Consider the following 15,699-nt stretch of genomic DNA (forward strand, 5'->3'; position numbering starts at 1 on the left):
AAAATTTGTTTAGTTTTTACTTTCCTACGCCAATGTGAGCTGTCATCTGTGCTGGTTGCTACTAACTGTCAATGGAACTGATACTATTGAAGCAGATTGTTGTATTTTACATTCTTGAAGCAATTAAATTATGCAATCCCTAAAATATACTTGCTTGTCTTGAATTATACTTAGGTAAGTGGATATAATGTATACTGCTTTATTATTCAATGTACTTATTTTAAGTTAGCAATGTGGTTGTGTATTATTATTGAATTATTACAACTTCATGCCCTTAGTATTAGGGTTATGGTGCTAATTAGTGCTTAAATATTTGTTACTTTTCTTTTAAATCATAATGTGCACAGCCTTCAACTATCAACTGTTTTGCTTTTATATGATTGAAAGTTTATCATCGTATCATTACATACTTACTTTAATGAGAGTGCAATAGCTGAGTAAAACCTGTGTAATAAAAGAAGTATCGACGGATTTATTGCATTGTATATAGAAATTTAAAATTATGGAATATACCTGCATTATTTTGGATTCCATGATTTTAGCTACTGCAAGAAAATCAATTTTATTATTATTTCTTTTTTTATTTAATATTGCATGGTTTCATTTAGTTTGTTGGTGGTAAAATGTCCAGTGCTGAGAGCGGTGTGGGATGTGTAAGCGAAGTTACTCTCGCAATTAGTAAAGCAAGAGGTTCCCAACCAGGCACTGTTCGAGTACTTGATAGTCCTGATTCTGATGGTTCAGGTCATTCAAATTCTTTCACTGTACAGCGGTTCAATTATCCTGAAGGAGAGAATGAGAATCTTGATACAGAGGTTCTTCAATCGCCGCCCTCAGCCGGTGATTTAAGAATACCCATCGTCGGTTATGAAGTAATGGAAGAGAGAGCAAGATTTACCGTTAGTATTTTTTTTCCTAATTTTGTTGCGAAGCATGTTTAATCTAAGTAATATGCGTGTGAGCTCTATCAAATTAAAAACCATCACGTATCTTTTGGCTTAAAGAAAATTTATTTCGTATTTAGGTTTATAAGCTTCGTGTGGAACTAAGAAATGGCGATTGCTGGTTCGTCTTTAGGAGATATACAGACTTCGTACGCCTCTTAGCTCAACTACGAAGACAAAAAGCTCCAATCTCCCATTTATCTTTACCAAGAAAAAAGTGGCTAGGTGATAACTTTGCTCCAAGCTTCTTAGAGGAAAGGATACACGGTCTCCAAGCATTTGTAAATGGAATTTTGAGCTGTTCCGTTCTCACAGGAACAGCTTGTGTTAGAGAATTCTTTTGCTTGGATGAACCACCAGCATTATCTGATACTGTTGAAGAATCTAGAGTAAGCATTCACAATACAGTAGCCCAATATCTCGTTAATATTATCTTTTCCGTAACTTCATTTCTCATTTAGGCAATTTTCGAGGCTATGGAAGATACCATATATCATCTAAGACAACAATTAAGAGAGCGGGATGCTGCTCTTGCAGCAGAAACGACTCATTCAAATGAACTTCGAATTAAACTTCATCAACTTGTTCAGTGAGTACCGTTAAGCATTCTCATACTATTTATATTAAGTTCAAAAATGAATTTTCAATATATTCTTTTATGAATAATCTCATATTGCAGTAATACGCAGCTGTGTTCAAAGTGCGGTGCACATATATGATTACTTATAATAACAATTTGTGAGTAAATTGCAATCATATCGGAAATTCGCTAGACAAGCGTTACCAATCTCTAATACGTTAAAAATAATTAATTTTTGATATGAACATATTTAAGGTACTATTTCATAGAAGAATATTTTATACAATGTTACATATGACTGGCAGCATTACATGTTAACTTTCATTAGATATTTTATCAGATTAAAATAATGTTTACTTCGCTTGTATACTGAAATATTGTAGTGATATTTGTTGAATATGACTAATCGTTATAAATCATTGTGATGATGAGTTGATGGATTTTAGATACTGGTACATGTAACAGATATGATGTTCTTATTGTCATTGCAACACTGTGTAAAAAAAACTGGGAACATTGTTGCAATTGCAATTAATAGGACGCATTGAATAATGAAAAGTTGCTAAAAACTTAATATAGCAAATAATTTTAAACAAATTTTTGAACGATCTGTTAAATATATATTATTGTACAGGTAAATATTGTGTTTCCACACTTTCATATTAAGTTCAGAAAGTAATGAGGAAACGAGTTTTGTAAGGTAGAGCAGAATTAAATTGCCACACTGATATACTTTTAGGCGAACGAGGCAAAAATATTGGTACAAACTTCTTAATATGTTAACGGAATACGAATACAAATTGTGTCTTGAATGAGAAATGAAATACTTCATACTGAAAGTCGTACTAAGATATTGAAATAGCATTTGTGGTAATCAGAAGCCGATAATACTAAATAATTTATTTCGGTTAATAGATGCACACTATCATGCTATTGACACGTGTTATGATGAAAAGCAATAAATAAATATATATGACTTCAATTTACGTATCGTTGATTTTTATATGTACAATTTCATATTGTGAAAACGGAATACTGGCAATTATAATACAAGCAAAATAAGTACGCTGTAACGCTGTACAATTAATATTACAGCCAAGTAGAAAAATAAGAGGATTGATATACGATGTTTTAATCTTCAACTGCGTATTAAAAAAATAGTCATTACTATCCTGATTCTCATCGAAGTGTTTTCTGTAAACTGTAATCAGTCTTCTTGGTGTATTCCTGGTGCAACGACCAGACACATGACTTGCATGACGTATGTAAAGTTTCCTGGAAAAAGATAATTATATTTAGATATTATTCTCATGGAACATTAAAACTTCATAAAACACTTACTCATTAGACTGTTCTCTGCCTCCTTGTGGACATAAAAGTGATAAATTACAATACCAAAAAGGATGAAGGCTACAGCAAATAGATATTTAGGTGATGGGTCAGTAATAATAGGAACCGTCGCTAAGAATATGGATATGAGTAAAACCAACCACGGGATAACAAGAGGAACAGTATATGGTCTATGGGCATCAGCTTTTGTTCTTCTCAAAATTATAAGAGCTATCATGGCCATCCCGTAGAATATCCAAGTGAGAAAACTGGAAAATTCAATAAGTTCTACGATATCTCCTAGGAGGATGCAGATCAGGGTGAGTAAACCTTGAAAAGCTACAGCAACAGCAGGCGTCAGCTTATGGATATGAACAAAACTAAAAACTTTTGGTAAATGCCCTTCCTGTCCAGCAACGTAGCATAATCTGGATACTCCAAACTGAACGGTGAGTCCACATCCAAAAGTTGAAAGAGTTACGCCAAGAGGAATAACAAAACCTAGCCAGGACGGAAATACCCTTTCAACCCATAGTACACCTACTGCAGGTGCTTTTGTTATTTCCGTTATCGTTAACACTGACATATACATAAGATTCATACCGACGTAGAGGATGGTGATGATTGGTACAGCTATAAGAATACTGCGAAGAATATTGACCTCTGGCCTCTTGACTTCTTCAGTTACAATAGTCGCCGACGTCCAGCCATCATAGGCCCATAAGCCACTATAAAACGCCAGAGCTATGTTCCTAGGAGACGCTGTAGTTCCTTTGAAGGTGTCCTTAAGTAATTCTGTTCTTCCGGTACCAAGCCACCATACGCCTCCCACGATAATAAGTATACAGGCGGCGACTTTGCAAATGGTGAAAATATTTTGCACTCTTACATAAAGCTTCACACTTGTCAAGTTAATGTACGTTATTGAACCAAGTGCGAGGATACTTATTAACTTTTTTACTAGATAAACTGATTCTTCAGGTACGTCTTTCATGTAACCGGAAAAGGGCTGAACGCTGTACTCTGCGAATGTCAATATCACTACGGCCACTTCCGCTGGTCGAAGAACCATCACGTATACCCAGGAACATATGAAAGCCGGAATCTGTCCGAAGTATCGATGTAGAGGCATAAAAGCTTCTATGAAGTAAGCATATTCTGCTCCTGATCTTGGTACCACGGCACTGAGTTCCGCGAAAGCCAGTGCACCAAGTAACGATAAAAGACCACACGATGTCCATATGATTAGACAGAATCCAATGGACCCTGATTTTTCTAAGGTCTTTGCAGGTGATACAAAGATTCCAGAACCTGAAGAATTAATTGTTATATTTATTAGTATAACTTGATCATCTTGACATATTACTATAATCTATTTATTATATTTCCAATTTGCAATTGGAGCAGAGAGATTGTAAGATATACAGTATACATATATGCCTTCCATATGAAATGTATGAGAAGACGTGCATTATATGTTTTACAAGTGGATAAAAGATCTGCGAACTGCTAGTGTTAAGTGACTTCTTATTCAGACGCATGCCATTATGCTATTATGGTTAACTGGTTGCTGGGATAGTTGTCCCAGACACGATATATACAGTAACGTCCAATTGAAGTGCTACACTTGATCTTTTTTTACATATCTGTGAAAGTATGACAGATTTCGAAAAACCAAAGACATATTTTTTAGGAAATTTCCTTCCCGTTCAAATGGTAAAGGTTTTATCCTGATCAGATACAATATGGCCGAATGGCAGGGGTTGGAGTGAAAAAGTGCATTTTGGAACTTTTTGAAAAATTCGAGATCTAGTAGTTCCGGGGGACTACTACCCTACCACGTGCGCCAAGCAATTGTCCCCCGAGCGCCTCGAGCGGAACTCGCAAAATTTAGACGTTTTTTCAAACGGATAACTTAACCCCTTAGCGTACTTGTATTTGGATGTTTAAAAGCGCGTTTCAATCGTTGAAATCTCAGCTACAGCGTGGATAAAAATGAAACTTGTATTTCATCGCTTTCCTAATGAAAAATGGCGGGGAAACTTCGGGTGCGCTTGCGAAATCTCGAGATCTCCGTCACAGGATCATCTCCGAGAACAATAATTTTGTGAGAATCTGCAGTATCATTAAACATGATATCATGCAGAAACTGGACCAGATTGGCCGGCGCGTTCGGAAGTTATGGCCATTTAAGTGTTTTCACTTCAAGGGGGTGTAACTCCCCCTAGAGTGATCCTACATGGGTTCAATGAGGTTTTTTTTTAATGTCGAAGGATGCTCTCTCTCGTGTCCTAATTAGAAATATAAATTTCCTTCCGGAACTACAAGATCTCGAATTTTTCAAAAAGTTCCAAAATGCACTTTTTCACTCCAACCCCTGCTATTCGGCCATTTTGTATCCGATCGGGATAAAACCTTTACCATTCGAACGGGAAGGAAACTTCCTAAAAAATATATCTTTGGTTTTTCGAAATCTGTCATACTTTTACAGATATGTAAAAAAATTCAAGTGTTGCACTTCAATTGGACGTTACTGTATAACTGATCTCGTTATAGGATCTCGAAAAATCCATGACTTTAAAATGTTTCTCTAAGGCATTTTGTGCAATTAGGTTTTATGAACGATTACAGTGTTTTATCAATTAATTCAATATACATGGAGTACATTTTTGTAGTTTATATGAAAAAATTATTATCAATGACGTTGGATGCGCGAAATAGTATATTATATATACTGTTAATTTATCTATCGATATTTATCACAAGATGTCTAGTCACGCCTATCTTGTTTGATCAAAATTGCGATATACTTTCTAATCGTTATATTTTTTAATATACTCTCATTAAAGAGTCAAAGTAAACTGTAAGCCAATGATTACACGCATAAGAAATATTAATATGACTTGTAATCTAGTTTTTAATGAATTTATTTACTTATCTGAGGAATTTTTTAAAAATCTTCAGTCATTAACACGCGAATTAAATTTAAGAAACCGAGATTTTTCCCAAAAAACAGAAACGTGAAGAACTGGCGGTTGGTTCATAAACGCATAAAATCACAACTCGGGTGATATGAACATGATGTCATTTTAATTTGCAATATGTACTAACGATAATTAATAAACAAATCTTAAATACCAATCATGACAGCGAGGATCATATTGACAGCGCTAAATAATCCTAATCGCCGTTTAAGTGCAACTTTGTTCTTTGTTCCTGTAGCAGCGCCCGCCATCTTTATAATAATATGATTAGATTTAACGTAAAGTATGTAAAATAATCAAGACAATCGCTATCACAAAATCTTCACTTGTCTTTTAAAGTTTATTTTTTAATCTATGTAAAAAGTAATTATTCCAGTGTTCTAATTAGCTCAATTGTCAGATTAACTGAATGTAAAACAGCTACTAGATTCAATAATCTACTTCGCGGCGCTTAAACGGTCATGACGTTCTCACAAGTAGGTTCAGAAAGATACTGCACGTTAAATAGCAACACTTAGTTACCTTCAGCTACTGCTGGATAAGCATTGATGTTAATATAAGTGGCGCTTCTTTCACACAAGCCGATATCAGTGATCATCTGGAAGTGGTAGTACGAGTTAGAATTAAAAAGTTAAATTGATATTGATAATAATTATTAGCAAAGGTCGACTAGATACTTATAAATATCTATATACGGCGTAGACGAATATTACTCCATTATATTACTCCAGATAAAAATTACGTGTTTGTTTTTTCAAGTAAAATATACACAATAGAGTAAAATGGGAGCCACTGCATTAATGAAGGATTTACGTTTGAATTTCAGACTTCTTCAACTTGGACAGTTCTTAGTAGACACGATGATAAGAGAAAAAATTTATTCTCAAGCTGAGAATACTGAGGAACACACAATTTCTTTTCCCTTTGACATCACGAATAACGACCGCAGCTGAAAATAATAAAAAATTAAGACAATTTCACATTAAAAAGTATATAATTAATTTAAATAGACTACACAAGTAGTACTTACGAAATTAACATTATTTATCCAATTTGCTTACATTCCTCATTGCCGCTGGTTAGCATTTCAGTGTTCCGTGACGTTCATGACGTATTGATGTGCTATGTGTCTTCAATGATGGATTTCTATTACCCATATATCGACGATTCTAATTCTTACTTCTTTTTTATCTTGAACGTCTCAATGAAAGCACAAGTTATGTGACCTCCAAGCGATTAACGTGAATTGCCAAAGCTAGTGACAATAAGAATAATATGCTCGGATTATGAAATAACAGATCTAACTTAGTATCACGATTGTGTCATTATGCAACATGAGATTCTTTTTAACAAGCAATTCTACGTTGAACAAGGAAAGACATTGTCTCACGTAGGTTTCAAATTACAGAAGGAGTTGTATCACAGGTTAAATATATCATTCTTCAAACTCGAATTATCTTATGTAATATGATGAAGAAGTTTAATAATCATTTTCAATGGCAGCAGCTCATATTAGTAGATGCTTATCACGAAGCGATAGGATGGATTAGCGTCCTCTAAGGTCATTTATCACATTAGACACACTCGTTGGATACTAATAGTAAGGCAATTTGTTAATACCTGAAAAAGAATTAATACTTTGATTGGTAATAGTATTTCCAGATGATCAGGGAATGATCTTTCGAGTTCTCTATGCTGTAATGGTATAAGTTTATAAAATTCAAAAACAGATTATTAAAACGATAACATTATTTAATGAAAAAATTCTTAATACAGTCAATTTTACAGTTTGCATTTCAAAGTTCATAGTTCATGCCTCATCTCGCGCGATACAACTGAATGAGATATGGCTTGAAATATGCATTTTGGATTTATGGAATGTAGAGCAAGCTGTAACAATATTTGTTACTTTAGCGTGAAGTGTATTGTTCAAAAAACTGAAAATCGGTATAGAACTATTAGCTTTCTCCATTCACAGATCCCGCGTTCCTCTACTTTCCATTTTCCCTACTCAAGTAGTATATGCAACTTAAGGCCACCTGTTGCTTCAGATCTTCCAAGTACAAAGAATTTAAAATATAATTAATAATTCAGACACGTGACATTTTACACGTGCATAATCATTATTTAGAATATTATGAAAAAAGATTCTCTGTGTAGAAGTCAATAAAGCGAGTAATATTTGTTAATTTAGAAGCAAAGAATAAAAACTTGTATCAGAAAGTTAACATTATATATAGGTGTAAATAGTTATGTCTGCGTAATCGGACCGTTTTTAAAACGACATTAGGCGAAAAATGTTATTTTCACTGAAAAATTGAAAGCATATAGTGATGAGGAACAATGGTTCAATATCGATTATCACGCTTTTGTATGATCAAGAAAAGACCTCGTTACATTAAGTTTATACTGTCAGATTGATCGTACTGAATGAATTTGTTGAAATTAAAGTTCCTTTTTTGAGCTAGTTAATATTCCACTAAAGTATTGGCTGTAAATTCTTTTAAAATGTACTTGTATGTAATCAATTAAAGATCGTGCGTTGATGACAAATTCTTTTACTGTTTTTGGTGGAAGTGTAGTTACTGCTACCGCAGCGAGAGCTCCCAGAATTATCAAGCCAAGAATAAATAAGAGAAAGGAACGGCATATTGTACTTCTGCCATTTTCTGAAAATAGATTGTAATTTTAAATCATATAATAAAAAATGTGAGGAATCGTCTCACCTTTTTGTGAAATCATTGACGTTTTGCCAGTCGATCCATTTAACTGATTTCTATGTGAGTTATTTGGTCGCTCACTTTCGGGGTTAGCAGACTTTTCCTTTTCTATCTTTGACTTGTTGTCTTTGTCTGCATTCCTCTTTTTCTTCTTTTTACTTTCTTTCTTCAAAGGAACGGTTTCCCTTACTGTATCGGCTTTACAAAATATACATAGAAATATGTACTTATACATATGTATGAAATATAAAAATTCATTATCGTTCTTTTATTAATTTGTATAATTCTAATCACCTTGTGTTGCATTTGTTCTGTTAAGCTTCTCTTCCTCTATGCTTTTTTTCACATTGGATAAGAATGCAACAACATTTCGTGCACAAGTCTGGCATTCACTAGCATTGCCACAAGGTCCCGCCACACTGGCAACAGCTTGTGTTAGTGGATTATTTTTGAGGTCCAGCCATTTCAAATTCTTTAACTCACCCAAACTCAGAGGTAATCTACTAATCTGTAATTACAGTTCTATCATAGTATATGCTTATAATAAACAATATATAAATAAATGGAATAGAGCAATGTTGAAATATTCGAATACCTGATTACTATACAAGTCCAAATGTTTAAGTTGTCGCAATTCTCCAAAATTTTCAGGAATCTCTGTCAACATATTATGACTGAGATCTAACTTTACCACTTGCGTCAGAATGATGAAATTTTTCTAGCAACAAACGATTATAAGCTACGTAGTTATAATCATATATTTCCTTTTTTTTTCATATGACTTATAAGACTTACAGGCAATGACACTAAACTGTTATTCGACAGATCCAAGAATGCTGCTTTTTTAATAGCAGCCTAAAAAATCATAAATATCAATGATTACCTTAGAGTAAAATAAATTCAATAAAACGTGTTCCTTAAGAATAATATAAATCAACTAATAGCCCATGTAAATATACATACAATCTCACGAACAGGCACTTCAGTGAGGTCACATAAACTGAGATCCAACGTGTCATCTTCAAGTTTATCCCTTAAGTTTGTTAATGCAGCCATATCTGCAATTAATACTTTTTCTAATTATATTTCATAATCAAGTATTAATATACATACTATTGTGTAAATAATTAAAGATGATTTCTTAATGTTGAAAAGTACCTCAACAGCGAGAGTGACAACACCTCATTCAAAAAAAGTCACATACAAAAAAAAACATTTCACGTAAAATGACTAAAGGAAAGCATTATGTCGACATACCAATTAGAAGTATAATTAAATTAAATAAATCTTACTTCAGAAAAGCCGGTTTATCACGTATACCATAGATACGACGTCTGAAGCTGAACACGTAAGCAACTCAACACGACTTACTTCCAAAATTATTTGACAGCGGGAATACCAACTGCATATTTATGAACACTAGGTAAAGTACTAAAGTAATGAATTGTCATATGAAATTAATACTTATCATAATTATATATTGCAAGAAAAGAAATCATTCATACTGATATCCAAAATCTTATTTAAATAGCGCATACTATTATGAATAAAGATATGCAATTATATTGAAATAAAATTATAGGGATTTATGGTTTATAAAATTTCTGATATTGTGTCTTGACAGGTTTCCTTCAATTTGATACATTCAAGTCACGGTGCAATCATATGAGAGAAGTAAAAAGGTAATTCTACTATATTTTATAGGATAGAGAAGCTGAATATGTTCTTAAGTTTACGTGTTACTCTTATTGTAATACTTTTTGGAGTAGCTATTGAATTCATATTAGATATCGCATAAAATACGTATATTATTATTGACATAAAAAAATGAATATTCCAAGAATGTGTTCACTCTGTCGGAATAGTCGAATGATCAACAGCAATATATTAACAAATGGCGTATACTGTTACAATCATGATTCTTATTTGAATGGAGTAAAATGGCAGTTTTATACAATTTGCCTCATCATGCTTTAAAATAGAGTTGAACCAAGCTTTCCTTGGTCAGTAAGGAATTAATCATGAAAAATGAACATATTCAGAATTTAATAATAAACTTTGTAGCTCTGAATATTTTATCAAACCAGTGATGGCCGGTTGCAATGAGTTGAAATTTAGTGACAAATTTGATAGAGAAATAAATTAGTTACAGATATACTTTTCAAATGATAAAAATGTTAGTTTTAAAGTAAAGATAAAGTCACTAATACTGATAAACGACTCATTATTTGAGATTAGTAATCCCTGGTAAATGTAAATAATAAATGTGCAGTAGAATACCCAGTATTGTCAGAGATAAGATAACATATGGTACAAAAGTGGCAGTTTAGTCTGTGATAAGACACGCCTCTCATCTAACAATAAATCCTTTAAACAGAGTTTAATACTTGATGTTCATTCTTCCAGTATTCTCTAGAGTAATAAGAGCAAACAAGGATTTTTGGAACTGTAAGGAAATTTGACGACTGTGAATCATGGCCCTTGAACTTCCACCAACTCTAGTAAAATTGTTTGGGTAATACTCTTTCAGTAAAATTATTACTTTGAGGAAATAAATAATACCGGTTTTTTTTTTAAATTGAAACGATGTCTTAGAAATAATTTATTTTGCATGAGAGGTTCATGTTTTCTGAAGCCTGTTATTTAAATTTTCTTCCGGTCTGGAACATGCAAGAAAATGCAAAATTCATTTATATTAAATCATTAGGTTTATCCCTGTAATTAATACAAAATAAGTATTTTTGATAGAAATATATCATTTTACTTATCTTACAGTAATCAATCAATTGACACCAGCTTATACTTGATAAAAATTATTTATCATGATAATTTTTGAAAATGACATGGGTCAATAACATAATTTAGACAACCAATTGATTTTCAATTTATGATATCTAAGAAATACTTTCAACATAACTTACATTATAAATATATTTCTGTTCTATAGGCATATAGATCAGCATAAGGATGAGTACGTAAACAACTTGAGAGATGTAGTTGCTATCAAATCTGTGTCTGCATGGCCTGAAAAGAGGAGTGAAATAGTTAAAATGATACAGTGGGCTGAAGCAAAATTAAAAGACTTGGGCACCACAACAGAACTAGCTGATATTGGCAAACAAAAGCTATCTGATGGCAAAGAAATTCCTCTACCTCCAGTACTACTAGGAACACTTGGTTCTGATCCTAAAAAGAAGACTGTTCTATTGTACGGCCATTTGGATGTCCAACCTGCACTTCTCGAGGATGGTTGGGACACAGAACCTTTTACTCTTGTGGAAAAGGATGGAAAACTCTATGGAAGAGGAAGTACAGACGATAAAGGACCAGTACTGTGCTGGATCCATGCACTCCAAGGCTATAAAGCTATTGGAGAAGATATTCCAGTTAATATAAAGGCATGCATCCATTTAATCAGATCTTGAATAGAAATTTTTAAACCGTTCAATACAAATTTCTAATATATTCAAGTATAGTTTGTATTTGAAGGTATGGAAGAGAGTGGAAGCGAAGGACTGGATGACCTTTTGTGGTCGCGAAAAGACACTTTCCTCAAAGGTATAGATTATGTTTGCATCTCTGACAATTACTGGCTGGGAACCACAAAACCTTGCATCACATATGGCCTCCGTGGTATTTGTTACTTCCATCTTGAAGTATCTTGCGCAACCAGAGACTTGCACAGCGGTACCTTCGGCGGAACCGTGTACGAAGCCATGTCTGATTTGATTTATCTGCTGGATTCGTTAGTTGATGTAAACGGACGTATTTTAATCGATGGCATTTATAATGACGTTGCTGAAATTACAAACGCTGAATTGGAAAGCTATAAGACCATTGAATTTGATGTGAATGAATTCCGCTCTACTGTGGGTACTAAGAAGTTGGCGCATAATGAGGATAAGGTACTTTAGATCGAATTTCAAAAATAAGCATAACTATATTCACTTGTTTCTAACAATTTTTACACCCCCTTTCCTAGACTCAACTTCTAATGCATCGCTGGCGCCATCCAAGCTTATCTATTCATGGCATCGAAGGAGCTTTCAGTGATCCTGGAGCAAAGACTGTGATACCAAGAAAAGTCATAGGTAAATTCTCAATTAGAATAGTACCCAACATGACCCCAGCTGATGTAGAAAAAAAGGTCGTGGCTCATTTGCAAAAGAAATGGAGTACTCGCGGTAGTCCAAACGTAATGAATATAAATATGGATCATGGTGGAAAACCATGGACCGAGAATCCGGATCATCCTCATTATATTGCTGGACGTCGAGCTACCAGACACGTTTACAAAGTGGAACCTGATCTTTCTCGTGAAGGAGGTTCCATCCCTGTGACATTAACTTTCCAAGAGGTTACTGGTAAGAACGTTTTGCTTCTACCAGTAGGCGCTGGTGATGATGGTGCTCATTCTCAAAATGAGAAATTGAACGTCCGTAATTACATTCAGGGTGTAAGTACACAATTATTTAATTGCTTTAAATATCCTAATACAAATAAACTTAACGATACATTTATAATTGCAGACAAAGCTACTTGGAGCCTACCTCTATGAAGTTGCTCAATTGTAGAGTATGTGTGGTGAAATCAAATATAATGATCACTGCGATATATCGATACACATATGACAGTATAAAAGACCCTTAAAGCATGCGGATCATATATATTGATTCGTGCATTTCAAGATATCACCCATTAGCTCTTTTTAAAGGATTTTATACGTATACTTCTGGAACGATATATGTTTGAAAGATAAGTGGAATATCGTTTTGTATGATTTATAAAGAACTGGTTAAAGTGTTATAGAAAATATAATACTTATAATAAAATAATATACTTCTCGAAAATATTTTCTTTTAACATAATCACTGGGAAAAGTTAATTCTTAATACCCAAGCTGGTTGTCCTCGATGATGATTAGCAGGTAAACTTATTTTTACGCTATTCGATTCTTGTTTCCACTGGAACAATATTAATGAATATGTATATTTATTTAAATTTAAAAACTGGTTTATGACCAGAGTCAATAATAGTGAAATAAACAAATATATTCGTACCACAAGTTCTTCATCATGTCCCAGGAGGAATACTTTATAATTATGTGAAAGCATAATCGATCCCAATTGCAAAATATTATCGATAGGCCAAGAAAGAACGTTGGCATATAGTTTTTGCCTGTTTTTACTTTGCGTATACCAAACATCCCCATTTAAAGTATCATTTTGCGTACTCCAAGGTTTACTGTTATAGATCGCCTCTCCATTTAAAGCTAGCCATTTGCCTAATATATTAGATTATTCAAAATATTTATAAATATCTGATATTGTGAAAAGAAAAAAGAAAATTAGTATTATACCCATTCCACGAAGTCTTTCTTCAAATATGGGAGCAATGATGCCGTCTTTTGTAGGGCCTACATTCATGAGTAAATTTCCACCACAGCTAACCGAGACTATTAATTCTTTCACTAATTCTTTTAGAGTAAGATAATCGTTTAAAACGGCATTTCTTCGATAACCCCAAGATTTGCGGTCTATTGTCATGCAATTTTCCCATTTGTGGGCTTGCAACACTCCTATAATATTTTGTTTGTAGCAGATATAAAATATATCTTATTTATCTTAGAGGAAGACTTACCAGGATTGTAGCGATCAGTACAAGTGTAAAAGTCACCATGATTGCATGGTATATTCATTCCCCATCTATCATTCACTACAACTGTATCTTTAATGGGACTATCATTGTATAACCAGGCTAAGAATTCTTTAGACTTCCAATAGGAATCTGTGGGCTCCCAATCACCATCAGACCATATCACTTCTGGTTTAAAAAGATCAATCAATTCATGAAGTTCAGGAATTGTCTTTTGAGTGGCAAAAATGTCTGTAGTAAAATTATTTTCCTTATCATGTAGATACAGAGGATTGTACCACTCATACAAGGAATGATAGAGACCAAATTTCAAGTTCGTTTCTTTTCTTATGGCATTGGCTAGTTCCCCTGTTATAGATTGAAGATAATTTCAGTACATTAATAATGAGTAATATTATTCAGAGTATGAAATAAACAATTGTTTTGAATACCAATTAAATTTCTGTGAGGTCCAACATCAACAGAATTCCAACTAAAGGAATATTTTGAAGGCCATAATGTGTAACCTTCATGATGTTTGCTTGTCAATACAACATATTTGGCACCTGATGCTTCAAATAATTCACTCCATTGTGTTGCATTAAAAAACTCAGCAGTAAAGTCTTTGGCAAATTCTTGATATGTAAAATTAGGAGGATAGTTCTTCTCCATAAAATCATGGTATTTTATATCTTTCTCATCTGAAAATATTGTTCACTAATCAACCTGTTTTCAAAAAGTAATATTCAGTAACTGACTAAATGAAATATAAGATACCTTTCCAATTATTCCAAAACCATTCAGATCCAAAGCTGGGTACACTAAAGACACCCCAATGGATAAATATACCAAATTTTGCATCGTCATACCATTGAGGAAGAGGACGACTATCCAAACTTTCCCAAGTTGGTTTGTATTTTTTCATAATCATTCTACCATCTTGAAAAAATGTTTCAAACGATTCAGACTCATCAACCATTGAAATTAAATAATGCTCCTGCATTTGTGCATCGCACAAAATGTTCAAGGACAAAATCAAAAATATCCAAAAAGACATTGTTACACTTGTTAACTACTGAGATTTGATAATCCAACTGCTTCTCTCTTTCTTAACTGCAATCTTAAACACAGGCATTCACAAAACCATATACAATTAAATCGTCAAACGCTCACTGTGAAAACAGAAAAACAATTATAATCGCTTTCGGTTATTATCATCGTATCTTATCAGTTTGAATAAAATATAGAGACGTACCATATGAATTTGGAAATTTCGTCAACACTGTTGCATATTGTATTTTCGATAAAATAAAAAAGCTACATGGAAGATACGTACTTTATACAGATAAAGCTAAAATTAAAAATAAACATCGAGATAATTCAAATTGGATATGTAAACCACAAATGAGTGTAACCACGAATTTAAGTATTGCAGTATGACCACTACAGCGCCACAAATATCTCAAAGAATTGGAAAAAAAATAGCTAGCCGAAAAGAAAGACAGAAA

General features: G+C 33.4%; 5 protein-coding genes across 16 annotated transcripts; 2 read left to right on the plus strand and 3 right to left on the minus strand.

The window, feature by feature from the left end:
* Window positions 1-35: 35 nt before the first annotated feature.
* Window positions 36-6,796, plus strand: LOC107263413 (sorting nexin-16). 3 transcript variants are annotated; one of them, XM_015730604.2, is made up of 5 exons: window positions 36-174; window positions 609-899; window positions 1,025-1,333; window positions 1,406-1,533; window positions 6,664-6,796. In XM_015730604.2, the coding sequence occupies exons 2-5, from the start codon at window positions 624-626 to the stop codon at window positions 6,788-6,790; spliced, it is 840 nt and encodes a 279-aa protein (XP_015586090.1). In that variant the 5' UTR covers window positions 36-174; window positions 609-623; the 3' UTR covers window positions 6,791-6,796. The 3 variants fall into 3 exon arrangements, with proteins under 3 accessions (XP_015586090.1, XP_015586091.1, XP_024936547.1); XM_015730605.2 differs by lacking the exon at window positions 6,664-6,796 and adding an exon at window positions 1,624-2,506; XM_025080779.1 differs by lacking the exon at window positions 6,664-6,796 and adding an exon at window positions 2,264-2,506.
* LOC107263401 (b(0,+)-type amino acid transporter 1) lies at window positions 2,598-6,783 on the minus strand. 6 transcript variants are annotated; one of them, XM_025080764.1, is made up of 5 exons: window positions 6,651-6,714; window positions 6,360-6,435; window positions 5,992-6,088; window positions 2,866-4,164; window positions 2,598-2,799 (listed from the first exon to the last, which is right to left on the minus strand). In XM_025080764.1, exons 3-5 carry the CDS (start codon window positions 6,086-6,088, stop codon window positions 2,732-2,734), a joined length of 1,464 nt encoding a protein of 487 aa, XP_024936532.1. In that variant the 5' UTR covers window positions 6,360-6,435; window positions 6,651-6,714; the 3' UTR covers window positions 2,598-2,731. The 6 variants fall into 6 exon arrangements, with proteins under 6 accessions (XP_024936532.1, XP_024936531.1, XP_015586058.1 ...); XM_025080763.1 differs by having other exon boundaries at window positions 6,515-6,665; XM_015730572.2 differs by lacking the exon at window positions 5,992-6,088 and having other exon boundaries at window positions 6,651-6,783.
* Window positions 6,159-9,977, minus strand: LOC107263412 (leucine-rich repeat-containing protein 59). Of its 4 annotated transcripts, none has more exons than XM_015730599.2 (10): window positions 9,850-9,977; window positions 9,521-9,615; window positions 9,353-9,412; window positions 9,153-9,275; window positions 8,852-9,065; window positions 8,564-8,755; window positions 8,400-8,506; window positions 7,458-7,532; window positions 6,868-7,092; window positions 6,159-6,786 (listed from the first exon to the last, which is right to left on the minus strand). In XM_015730599.2, the coding sequence occupies exons 2-9, from the start codon at window positions 9,611-9,613 to the stop codon at window positions 7,039-7,041; spliced, it is 918 nt and encodes a 305-aa protein (XP_015586085.2). In that variant the 5' UTR covers window positions 9,614-9,615; window positions 9,850-9,977; the 3' UTR covers window positions 6,159-6,786; window positions 6,868-7,038. The 4 variants fall into 4 exon arrangements, with proteins under 4 accessions (XP_015586085.2, XP_015586086.2, XP_015586087.2 ...); XM_015730600.2 differs by having other exon boundaries at window positions 9,521-9,627; window positions 9,850-9,957; XM_015730601.2 differs by having other exon boundaries at window positions 9,716-9,854.
* Window positions 9,978-10,175: 198 nt separating this feature from the next.
* Window positions 10,176-13,407, plus strand: LOC107263402 (cytosolic non-specific dipeptidase). Of its 2 annotated transcripts, none has more exons than XM_015730573.2 (6): window positions 10,176-10,239; window positions 10,964-11,072; window positions 11,505-11,955; window positions 12,034-12,462; window positions 12,540-13,013; window positions 13,087-13,407. In XM_015730573.2, exons 2-6 carry the CDS (start codon window positions 11,032-11,034, stop codon window positions 13,129-13,131), a joined length of 1,440 nt encoding a protein of 479 aa, XP_015586059.1. In that variant the 5' UTR covers window positions 10,176-10,239; window positions 10,964-11,031; the 3' UTR covers window positions 13,132-13,407. The 2 variants fall into 2 exon arrangements, with proteins under 2 accessions (XP_015586059.1, XP_015586060.1); XM_015730574.2 differs by lacking the exon at window positions 10,176-10,239 and adding an exon at window positions 10,542-10,560.
* Window positions 13,353-15,588, minus strand: LOC107263403 (alpha-L-fucosidase). Its single transcript, XM_015730575.2, has 7 exons — window positions 15,447-15,588; window positions 14,969-15,363; window positions 14,644-14,892; window positions 14,198-14,560; window positions 13,917-14,135; window positions 13,618-13,841; window positions 13,353-13,521 (listed from the first exon to the last, which is right to left on the minus strand). Exons 2-7 carry the CDS (start codon window positions 15,246-15,248, stop codon window positions 13,426-13,428), a joined length of 1,431 nt encoding a protein of 476 aa, XP_015586061.1. The 5' UTR covers window positions 15,249-15,363; window positions 15,447-15,588; the 3' UTR covers window positions 13,353-13,425.
* Between the last annotated feature and the right edge of the window lie 111 nt (window positions 15,589-15,699).

Source organism: Cephus cinctus, unplaced genomic scaffold (genome assembly GCF_000341935.2).
Source record: "Cephus cinctus unplaced genomic scaffold, Ccin1 Ccin1_scaffold0153, whole genome shotgun sequence".
Taxonomy (NCBI): Eukaryota; Metazoa; Arthropoda; class Insecta; order Hymenoptera; family Cephidae; genus Cephus; species Cephus cinctus.